General features: G+C 43.1%; 1 protein-coding gene across 1 annotated transcript; it reads right to left on the reverse strand.

Moving 5' to 3' along the window:
- Window positions 1-7,819: 7,819 nt before the first annotated feature.
- On the reverse strand, window positions 7,820-12,046 carry LOC125539965 (squamosa promoter-binding-like protein 8). The gene is made up of 3 exons (XM_048703518.2): window positions 10,917-12,046; window positions 8,622-8,776; window positions 7,820-8,363 (listed from the first exon to the last, which is right to left on the reverse strand). Exons 1-3 carry the CDS (start codon window positions 11,594-11,596, stop codon window positions 7,957-7,959), a joined length of 1,242 nt encoding a protein of 413 aa, XP_048559475.2. The 5' UTR covers window positions 11,597-12,046; the 3' UTR covers window positions 7,820-7,956.
- Between the last annotated feature and the right edge of the window lie 577 nt (window positions 12,047-12,623).

Here is a 12,623-nt window from a genome sequence, read left to right on the forward strand (position 1 = left end):
GCTCGGCGAACAAGCGAAGCAATCATGCCCCCCGCTCAAGGTGCCTAGCGACATCGTCGCTAATGATCCGAGGATGGTGCCCGGTTATAGCAATCTTGGAGATTACCTGCCCGACGATGTACATTATGATTTCATGGAGGTGCAGATACAAAGATACGAGTACGGGAAGTCTCTCGTCAAAGATGAAAGATCTCTATCAACGATGATGCGAAGATTGCATGATTGGTACTTGAAAATCTGCAGAGAGTCTGGGGGGAGGAGTACTTTGTATGTGAGAGTTAAAAAGGAGCATGACCTCGTTGGAATTGAACTGTTGCATGTTCCATTTGAGGAGTTCTTTCAGTTTTTCAATCAATTGGTCCTCAATAAAGCAACGGTCACCTGCTACTGTCTATAAGTAGTACTACTTCTGTCATTAAGTCTCTCTATGTAGCTCAGCTCTTTCATTGCATGTATTTATAATTATCCTCACTATATATGCAGATTGAAGATCGCCAAATTGAAGAAAAGACAAATCGGTGATATTGGATTCATTAACACAAATCTCATAGATGCAACTGAGGTTAAATTTCATGCCGCAGATACCGAGGCCAACTTGCTACGATCGTTGGTAATAAATGAAAACAAAGATATAATACTCTTTCCTTACAACTTCAAGTGAGTGTTACTGTCTTGTGCATATTCGGTTTCCCTTATATATTAGTCAAGGTTATAGTAATGTAATTGATGAGTTATGCATGCGTGTGCAGTTTCCACTATATTCTCCTAGAGATTAAGCTTGAGCAGGGACTAGTAACCATCTTAGACTCAAGACGAAAAGATCCCCAGGACTATGCGGACATGACTCAAATGCTCGAGAAGTAAGTTAAATCGATCATTATCCACCATATCAGCAACTTTGTTCATTTCCTGATATATCAAGTAACTGTTTTCTTTGTCTGGCAGGGTTTGGAAAAAAATTCACCAAAAAAGCTCCGGGACTCCCGAAGAAGCTGCAATTTAGACACCCGAAAGTAAGTACTATAGTAGCATGTTCCGCGCATCTTCTAGTGATTCAAGCGCTAGTTTCATCAATACCATTTGGCATTCTTGCTTATCAGTTTGATTGACCTCTATTTCTTGTAAAGTGGTTGTGGCAGGAACAAGGGAATGATTTCTGTGGATACTACGTTTGCGAGTCCATCCGCCACACGACCTGTGAGCGGAGCTACTCTGACAAACAATATGAAGTGCGTAAATAACAACATTCACAATTTTATTTTATTACCATCATTTGTGTTGAGTTTCATTCATTCATATATATATATATGTATGTATGTATCGACCCCCTTCTTCAAAATAGATGTTTCGGAAGCGGGATGAACTCCTAGCACCAGCTCGCATGCGAGCAATTCAAGAGGAATTGGCGGCATTCCTTCTTGACCACGTGATCGCTGAAGACGGAGAATACTATGTGGACCATGCGTCCGTATGTTAGGAGATTATATTTGTAAGAGATAATTATTGTATATATGTAGCCGGTAGTGTTGGATAGATATACGAGAACTTGTTGTTCGACCAATCTCTCGGAGAAGGAGAGGTGGTCGATATCACTTCTCTCTGTATGCATATATGTTCATGACGATCTTCTGTTTCCTTCGTTTGCTTACTAGCTAGCTAGCGTGTCTAGTCCTCTCTATACGTATGTATAGTACGTAGCGTCGACTAAGCACGGACATAAGAGAGGACACTTCTCTCTATTAATTATAGCTAGCTAACACAATATATGAAACACCTAAATTAACCCCCCAAAACCCACAAACACCCCCCCTTAAAAAAACAAAAACTCCAGCCACAGAAATGCTGACGCGTGGATGCCTATTGGTCCCGGTTGGTGCCACCAACTGGGACAAAAGGCCCTCCTGCCTGGGCTCCGCGCACAGGCCACGTGGAGGCCCGTCTGTCCCCGTTCTGGATTGAACCGGGACTAAAGGGACAGGGCATTAGTACCGACCCTTTAGTCCCAGTTCAGAAACCGGGACAAAAGGCCCTTACGAACCGGGACAATAGGCCATTTTTCTACTAGTGAAAATGGTTCATGATTTTTTGAAGTATGTACATTTGAAAAAATAATCATGCACATGTGAATATATACCGAAGACCAAAAGGAAGTAAGACAATGGAAAATATAAATGGAGATAAAAAGTAAGTAAAAATGAAAAAAAAGCAGGACAAAGAAAAGAAGATAAAAAAGAAAAGAAAAAATGAATAGGCAAAAAGGTACTCCTGTAGTTCCATAATTCTTGTCTTGGTTTTAGAGAAATCCAGACAAGACTTATGGAACGAAGGGAACACATGCACCTGTGTTTGCTTGAATATTTGGCGCGTTTTTTTGTTACAATGGGAAGTAGCTTCTCATTCATTCATCAATTGTTCAGTACAAATAACGGCTCTGGTGATTTCACAAGGCTCATTTAACCAACATGATCCATGATCATGTTCTGCCGACCTTGCCAGAACATAAGATGCCTCATTACATACGCGACTAACATACTTAAAAGTACATGATATAAACTTTTTGGCTCTTAGTTTAATATCATGAACAATGGCATCTGTCGAAGTCTTATCCAGCCCTGCCTGTTGCAGCTTGTTAACAAGTGAAAAACAATCAAACGCCACTTGAAATGACTAAACTCTTATGCTTCCGGAGCGTGAGCGCCTGGAGGATGGATACTACTTCAGCACCTTCAGGGCATTGCACATAATCAGCTAAGCCTCGACAAGAAGCCTGCATAACCCCTAGATGACTATGCATGACAACACCATACCCAGATTTTCTAGTATTAGAGAAGATTGCAGCGTCCACGTTGATCAAGATTAGGCCCTCCGATGGCAGAGCCCCTTTCTTGACTGACTTCAAGGTCTCACGCCTAATGGAGCCTTCTGATATGACATTGTTGAACAAACTAAAGTCAATGTAAGCTTTAGTCTTTCCAGATACACACGCAAGGTGGTAGCCCCTTTTAATTTCTAGAGAGCGAGCACTGTAGGCTGCTTCCCTAGTCGAACCAATCCCGTCAGAAGCTCCAACGAAGCAGTGATTATGCTCATTTCATATGGGCACTGTTTTGTCTAGCTTATAGCGAGAAAGAGCGTTCCCCTTGCCTCAGTGCGGTGCTTAAATCGGCCAGCCCATAATCACGTAGGTACATAATGAAGTATTTGTTTATCCAAACTTCAAAAATAATAATATCTTTTAATCCGTTCTGAGAAAGCGCAAACAGAGCCATGAGACTTGAATTGCGGACTTCAACAATAAGAATTTTATGAATTCTACAAACAAATTTGAATTAGCCAATAAATTGGCTACCATATTTTCAATAAGTTCTTGCAATATTCAAATTGCAGTATCAATGAATTAAAAACTTAATTCAAGTGAAAAAATAATAAGCAATAACTTACTAAAATAAAAAAAGGGTCTATGTTCAACGCACTTTTTTTCTCAAGACCAAGGAAAAGTAGTTTTTTCCTTGCGCCCTACAGTGGCATATGAAATGGACGGATGTAAAAAAATTAGCAAGCATTTTCCGCAGGATCTCTTGCAAGAAGAAAAATCTCCAACTCCGACTTGTCAATTTTATTTCTCATGGAAATAGCAAGTTAAATGAATTTATATGTGCACCACTTTATGCTCTTTCTTTGTAGATCATGTTTTAATAGCAAGACATATATTACATTTTTTTTACATAATCTTAAAAATGTTCACCGCATTTTTGAAAAATATTAACACTGTGTATTTTATTTCTTTGTGTAATTTTATAAAATGTTTATAGGATTGAAAAAATGTGCACATGTTTCAAAAAAGTGTAAATTTCATTTTGGAAAAAAATTATACAATGTAAAAAATGACCGTGCAATTCAAAGAAAAGTTTTCTATCATTGAAAAATATGCACATAAGTTTTTTTTAAAGTTCATGTGTTTCAAAAATATTTGTGTCATTTATAAATATGTTTATACTATGTAAGAAAATGTTCTCATAATTTAATATTATTTTGTATCATTCTAAATTTTTTACACATATTCAAAGAAATGTTCAAAAACATGCATTTTATTAAATGTTAATCATGTATTTTCAAACAATTAAACATGTATAAAAATGTTTTATATGTATAAAAATGTAAAATGTGTATGAAAAGGTAGACACAAAACACATATTTCAAAAATATATTAAGCATTTATGTAAAAAATATTGAACATATATAAAATGTTCAGGATGTATAAAAAATTGGACAAGGTATATGAAAAAGAGTAGACATGTGTTGAAAAAAAGGAAAATGAATAAAGGAAAAAAAACTGAGGAAAATCGGTGAAAATGGTAAAAAGAAACAAGGAAAACAAAAGAAACTTGAACAAAAACAAACCAAAACCAAAGAAACCGATGCAAACAGTCAAAACTAAAAAAGAAAAATACATAGGAAAAAAAACTCGGAAAGTCTACTAGGTCTTTCCATTAGCCTCGCACCAGATGTGAGTCGGAGGTACGTCTCACAATAAGTGAGACATAGCTCCCGTGGCATTGCACAACCTGACATTGGGACCATTAGTCTCTTTATGGGCCTGTACAATTTGTGTCATGAGAATGAACACATTCTCTAATAAAAATGCTAGAACACATTAGATTGCTATATCTCCGCCTCCACATCGCAGAGAGAATATCACGTGGAAACAAAGTTTAGGTGGAAGTGGAAACCACATGAAAAACTGTAGTCAAAGTTTTAACTCTTTTTATAAAACAATACAATATGTTAAGAGCGTGATGTTCTGTTAGCATGTGAAATTTCAAGTTCAAACACAATTTCATTTACGAGGTACATAAAACAAAATCAACATTAAATAGCGCTGACAGGAAACACACTATTCATTTCTGACTTTTTTCATAGCTCGTAAATAGTTTTGTGTTTGAACTTATAACACCCCTCTCTTAACCTAAACATATTTTCAAGAATATTTTAAAACTTTCAAACGTGGTTTTCAAGGAGTTTTCATGCATTGAAACTTGGTTTACACATGATATTCTCTCCATCGCATCTAGGTATCTTTGTGGACTCCAGAGCTTGTCCCAGCTCTTCCAGTCGAACAACAGATACGTGTCTTGCGAATATATCAGGGCTATATATTTGTCTTGCGAATAGACAAAAAGAAACTGGTAGCACGGACGGCACCAAGGAAAAAGTCGCGGAGCTAGCCCTAGCCAACCTGTGCTGCTTGAAAGGAGAGATCGGTCGGCCAAGTGAGCGATTAATGGCCAACTTGACAGGTTACCAATCAATCACTGCTGCTAGCTCGGCCGGCCCGTGCATCGCCGTGTCCATGTAGTACTTACTGTACGTAATCCCCTCTGGGAATCATACGGCCGGCTGGGGTACGTACAACGTGCATGCATCCATCGTCGATCCCACATGCATAGCTTACAGCCTCGTTCGGTCATTCCTCTCATCCAGCCAACCTCTCTGGCAGGCTATAGCTACGCTCAGCCTGGGTTGCCGGCCGGGTAACCATGCTGTGAAGTGTAAAAACCGGAGAGTTGGGTACGTACCATACGTACGACCGGCAACAACACGCGGCAGAGTAACTACTGGGTAAACAAATGGGATTGGCATTTAGGACATGTCCCGTCCATGGATCGACCACGGCTACCACAGCGCATCTTCGCTCGCCAACACGTACACCTTACGTAATGTATGTACGTATGCAGGCAGTTATTACTCCATGCATGCATGCACGTACGCACGTAGTACGTACGTTACGTTACAGCCTATTAATGGCCGTAAGGCCACCAGAATATGAGGTACGCAACGGAGAGTAGGAGTATTGCTGCTTGGCAATGCATTGATCCGTCTCTTAATGGGTCGCAAGGCGGGTTGATATGATCGATCGGTCGGTTTAATTTGGTGATCGACATGGATTGAGCTGATCGTCATCAAGTCGCTCGATTGATCGGGGGTTAGTTACGCCGCGTGCATAAGTCAAACCCTCTCAACAACCGGTGCCGTAACGTCATTAGCTCCATCGATCAAATATAATGCCACGATCGATTAGGTTGATGCATGCATATGTAAGCCAAAAATATATCTTTGTCTTTAGGCAACCATCACCAAGAAGCTAGCACCTCTCGATATATAAACCGTCGCCCCATACTGCTTCCGTTTGTTCAAGAAGGACGGCGTCGTTTTTTCTTTTGAAGTTCGACGGTGTCGTTTTCTGTTGGTTATTAATTTGATTAAGACATATTGTGCCACGTGTTTTCTCTATACATGTGCGCTTTCAATCGATGATTTTATGGTTGGACAAACTATGAAACCGAAATTCATGGTACTTTTGTTGATAAATCGTTAAAACCTCTAATTTACAAAAAAAAATGTATGAAGGAGGTGGGTAGCTGGTGGAGGTGGCTGTATTATTCTTTTGGCATAAGGGGACGTTCCATTGATAAAGCGGCACATGTGCTGATTTTTATCAATCTTGAAGCTCCACAGCTCCAGTCTTCAGCAGATGCTATTTGAGTGTACCCAGATGGCGGGGTGAGTGTGTATGTGTCTGTGTTATACTCTGGTTAGAAAAGCACCAGTACCACTTTCTTCATAACTAGAATGTAGTTAAAATTATTTTGCGTGTACCGCAAATTAAGCGAATGTGGTATTGGCCATAGGTCAAGCATGCATTTTTCAATGGAAAAGAAATATCAACAAATCTTACAATGACAAATTGTTAGTTTACAAGGATCTTTCATCATAAAAGTAGCTAAGATGTGCTTGAAAGATCGGCTGCATGAATAGTATACGAATGTACCTAGTGTCCAATCTCCATCAACAATGGTCCTTAAATCTGAGATTAATAAATAGGATGGTTATAATCGAGAAATCGTGATCAGCCGTGGAATTTTGTATCAGCATTGATGTTAAGTTGGCATGCATTAAAACTTTAATTAAAGTTTGGTTTGTTTTACAAAAATCAAGTGTGTGTGTGTGTGCGTGAGTGCGTGTGTGTGTGTGCGTGTGTGTGTGTGTGTGTGTGTGTGTGTGTGTGTGTGTGTGTGTGTGTGTGTGTGCGCTATGTTGCACTCCTCCAACTTTAACTAAAAAATGGTAGTTTTGGACAGAACATGATGTGTAAAATAAAAATTAATCCAAGTTTTTGGCGGTGCCTCGCAAAAATTCCAGTTCAAAAGGGTCTGTTTGATTTGCACAAATTGGGGAAATAAAATCGAAACTATGAAATACATGAAGATGAGTGCTATCTCCAATTCTGTTTGATTTGAAAACACAGGTTATGTCAATAAATGACTTTTGGTCGTACCACAAGAATAAATCATAGCAACACAGGACTCACAAGAACATCTTCCTCTTGTATGCTTATTTTGCCCCTCCATTCGGCATTCAATAATAGGGCGCCCAACCCGTTCTATCCTGTAATATTTAGAATACAATCTGTGTGAGAGAAATTATACATTAACTAGTTCTGGTTCAAGGAACTTTTGCCTGATTTCAACAATTTATCTTTGACTATGTTAATATCTACTAAACATTTTTTCCTTTCGATTTGAGTGCAATATGGCCCATAAAAAGCATATATGTTTCCAAAAATTAAACTTGTTCTCTCATATATATGAAACTGAAAAAGTTTGATCCCCCAACTCATTAATCAGCTGTGACGTGCAAAGAGCATAACTACTGCCAAGTACATGAGGCAAATTGAAGGTACTAAATGTATGAATTGTACTAGTACCACCTTTTGGGAGGGCATTGAAGCGCCGCTTACCAAATATATATAAGTAGGAGATTGCCACTGCACAAACTACCATTATTATATCATATTACGGTAATTAATACAGACAAGATAGAAAGAAATGATCCGATCGACGTACACACACGTACGAGAGGGAGCATTAAATATCACCAATTATATTAGCTAATTAGCTAGTGATCGAAGTCGAGATCAAACATGGCCTGCCCGAGCTGAAGGATGTTGCTGTGCTGATGGAATCCCAAGGCTGGCTGTTCTTGCTGCACATGGCCGATATTTGACGTGTTGTCAGTGCTCGAGACAGCTTGGCTCTGAGGGAAGCACGAGCCTGCAGAGGACGAAGGGAAAGGGAAGCCATGTTGGCTTTGCAGGTGAAGACCATGGCCATGGTGTCCCTGCTGCTGCTGCTGCTGCTGCATCATTGATGCTTTCCCCTTGGGATCCACCTGCATTTCTTTCACCACCTCTCCGTGGCCCATGGTTTCGTCCTGATCTTTAGACAAGTCTCCACTCCCCAGCTGCACTTGTATGTCCATCGCGTCTCCGGTGCCGGTGCTTTTGCTGCTGCTTCCGGCTGCTTCTGTTGACAATTATTTGTTAGTATTTTGATGTGTCAATTACTTGGTAAGTTGAAGGCAAAACTAAGGTAATATTTATTAATACTTCCTCCGTCTGAAAAACTTGTCCCAAACTTGTTTCTTAAATGGATATATCTAGCATTAACTTGGTGCTACATACATCCATTTAAGGGACAAGCTTTTCCGGACGGAGGGAGTATGTGTCAAGGCAATGCATGATTAGATAGAGAAAAATGCATGGACGGATGCATTTCACGTACTGCCTTTGGCACTTGCTGCTTTGCTGGCCTGTGCCCTTCTCTTGTCGGCGGCATCACCCTCGGACGGCTTTGACTTCCTTCGACGGCGGTTGTGGTCGGCGAGGCGTTTCCTGCAGCTCTTCTTCGCGTCGTCGAACTCATCAAGCAGATGGAATCTGAACGAAGAAAGAGAATAGGTTAGAACAAATTAACAGCAGAACTGTATAAAAAGACATACACATGAAATACTAATGTGTGGCTGACAACACACATAAAAATAGGGACATATGTGCATGGTGTATCATCAATTTATCCATAGCATGCATGCATGAGCTGGCTGCAAATCCTAATCCTAGGTAAGACACAAATTAGTGCATGATCAGAGATCAATTCTGGACCGAAAGAACATTCCGGCTGGGGACCGATGCAGTAGCTAGGCAATGATGATCCTGAACATGAGAAGCATATATCCCAAACTGTTGCCATCGATCCCACGCAGACAGCTTGGAGCTTTGCAGCCGACTCATATGGAGTGTCTCCATATGGTGTGTCACACTGCAAGTGATCCCACTGTTTCCCTTTGAATGCGTTGCTACTCTTCACACGTGCATCCTAACAGAGATCTCGCTGAAAGGGCAGGTAAAAGGGATGGTCTGATAGAAATGCCTTTACGCTGTCTGTCCAACACATTGTTATTACCACAGCCACATGCACGCAGGAGAGAGAGAGAGAGAGAGAGAGAGATGCTTGCGATTGCAACCTGCCTGTGGTGGTATGTACATACGTTCGTACGTGGTACAAACTTGCAATACTTAGGGAGAAAGTAGCCATGCTTCTCTGACTTTGGGAGGCATTTGCATGTACAGACAGGTCATACTGTTTGAAGTAACCACTCCAACATGCATGCAAAGGAGAAGTGAAGCAAAAATAAATGGCAAGGAGAGCAGCAAGCAAAGGAGGATAGAAGAAGGAGCAACTCAAAGGACAACATGTCTGCATATAAGTGTTCTCTTGTCATGTACAGGCAGAGCGAAGATATGTAGAAAGGAGGAGATCACAAGATCATATTTGGATGATTGAATCACGGAGCGCCACATAATCTGTCAATTTATTGTAAAAATAAATTCGTACTTATTATGATTTTGCTCATTCTAAATATCTCATTCTAATCTGTAAATTAATCTACATAAAATTGTACACTAACAAATCCAGAATTGTAGTAGCACGAAATTTTTACATATACATTACATGCAAATAAAGCAATGAATCTTGCTTGCCCACATGTGGGTTGTCAAGCCAAGTCTTACGGCGTGACTAGCTTGGCTCTCCGCTGTGTAATCAGTCAAGCAGCATGAATGCACAACCAGTATAACGTCTGGCTTTGCTTTTTGCCAGTGTGATTCTTTGCATGTGTGTTGGTGTTGGTTGTGTTCATCTTAACTACGTAGAGGTCAGGTGTTTTTTTTAGGCAGAGGCCAGGTGTTACTCATTGTGTTTTGTATTTTCTTGATGCTTCACTATGAGTTAATAAATGACTCCCTTTATCAAAAAAGAGCATGACGTCTGGCAGTGTATGACATCGCTAAAAGGGCCAAGATTGTTCATTGCAAAATTTCCAACTCCTAGTAATCGAGGGGCTTGCTGTGGTGAGGTGTATATTGTACAGTACACCAGTTGTTTGTTTGCTTAATAGCTACTGTTTCCTTTGGAATTTATTGAGGGAGAACAGTGAAAGAACAGGGTATGCGAAATTTTCGCTCATATTTGTTTTGTTTCGATCTAGCAGTTAAGCATCGGACAGGTACTGTAGGAACGTCCGTGGAAGAGGAATCTAACTAGGTGCAATGTAGATTCGTTACTTCTAAGATCCAGCTAAAAAGGGGTAACAGAAAATGTGGCAAAGAAATATAACATCAAGTTCGAGGCCATAATTTCGTCTTTGTTTAATTTTCCAACTAAAATGCAATTACTTGAGGTGATCGATGTTGGTATCACGATCCAGGAGAACAAACTAATAAGATCTCAAAACTAGATTGGTAATTTGAAGGCTATTTTTGCGATCGAACGAGGTGACAGGATCAGGTAGATTGTTTCCGGTTCCAAACCATTCAATCAAACTGAATGCAACTTGCAGATCACTTAAATGCAAGTCATGATTCACGAAAGGGAGATCATTTTCCAACTCAACACGGCTCTACAAGATCTATCCATCTCTCTTTAGAATAGCTACTAATCGGTCGATCAGACACGCAATTCATCAACGAATTCTGGCAAAATGGATGGCGAATTAATATAGTATCAAGTGTGAATACTAACCTGCTGCACTGCTGGCAGAACCTCTGGTGGAGGCCGCCGGCGGTGACGACGACGGGAGCCTTGGAGTGGTGCTCGCAGACCTTGTGGCGGCGGTGGTAGCGCTTGGCGCCGGAGAGGTCTGCCTTGCAGCCCTCGGCCTGGCACCGGGGCGGGTGGTGGCCGTAGGTGTAGCCGCCTCTGGGAGGGAAGTAGGTCCGGTAGCCGAGGTTGAGCCCCAGCTGCGTGGCCGCGAAGCTCGCCATGTTCTCCTCCGCCGAACTGACCAGGGTGGGGAAGTAGTACTCGGGCGCGCCCGTCCCCGCCTGCTGGTGGTAGTACGACTGGAAGCCGCCGGCGGTGCCGCCCCCGCCGAATTGGCCGTAGGGGCTGCCGTTGCCTCCTGCCGCGGCGGCGGCGAGGTAATGGTGCGAGGTGGGGTGGTGGTAGAACTGGAGGATGTCGTGGGGGCTGTGGGCGGCGATGGTGGCGTGGCTGGACGGGGGGAGGAGCGCCAGCGAGCTGGGCTCGAGGCTGTAACCACCGAGGTGGTGGTGGTGGTGGTGGTGGTCGTGCTCCCTATGGATGCCGCCGCCCCCCTCCTGGTGGTCCATGATCGGAAAAAGCGACGGCGGCGGCGGGTTGGGAGCCCCATAGCCGAACTCGTCGCAGGAGTTTACAGCTGCGGGTGGAAGGTTCATCATCCTCGCGGCCGCTTAATTTATCCGCTATAGAGAGCAGAGAACACGGCCGGAAAGGGGTTAGGAATGGAAGCGAGGACGCGGTGCAAGTACAGTGTGTCCCGGCCGGCCTTGCTCGCTCACTCACTGGCTTGAGGCTGTGGAATCGACGGAGCTCCGGGGACAAGCGTGCGCCATGGGGGGGCGTGTGGTGTGATATGCCGCGTGGTGGAGCTCGACGGACCGATGGCTCTCCAAGCAGCTTGTTTCTGATGGGAGGGAGCTCTAGGTGGGAGTGGAGGGTGCGTACTTTTCGTCTAGGGTTCCATGGACGAAGGAACGAGTGGTGAGGAGCGAGGGTGGAGTGCGTTTCTGGTTATATGGACCGATGAATCTCGCTGGCCAGGAGAGAGAGGGGGAGAGGGCGAGGGAGAGGGGGATCAAGCTGTATCTGTCCATCAACAAGGAAAACTAGCAAAGGCTATGGGTAGCTAGCTAGGGGGGCTGTGCTGTGCTGGGGATGGGAGCGATGGAACTTAATTGGAGTTTGGTGAGGGGGCCGGTGATAGCTGCTGCTGGCGTTATGTCTCCGGCCACCGTTTTTCCACTGCTCGCCTCCGTATCCATTTCCATTTGGCCAGGCGCGGGGTAGGGTTACAGCAACACTGTGCGCCAGCGCCACCACCACCCTTTCTATAGCTTCATCGTAACGTACGAGTACGACACTGTTGCATGTGTGCCTTGGAGAAGATGGGTCGATCCATCGAGATCGAGGGGGTACGCACGTACGTGCGTATAGCACGCATGTATAATGTGCATGTGAGCCAGAGGGAAGGTGGCGCGTACATGCATGCATGGCCCGGCCGTGTGTGACACCGGGCCTGGCCGGCCCGGGGGTGTACTGTTCACGCATATATTCATGAGATGTGATCTAGTAATGGCCAGGGAAGTACGACGTACGTACGTGCGTACGTGCAGGAGGAGGGCCTCCTCCGTTGCTACCCATCTACAGGGCCGGCCATGGCCAGCAGATGTGTGCATGCCCTCGATC

Source organism: Triticum urartu, chromosome 2A, assembly GCF_056163025.1.
Source record: "Triticum urartu cultivar PI428250 chromosome 2A, HENAU_Tu73, whole genome shotgun sequence".
In the NCBI taxonomy this organism is placed as follows: Eukaryota; Viridiplantae; Streptophyta; class Magnoliopsida; order Poales; family Poaceae; genus Triticum; species Triticum urartu.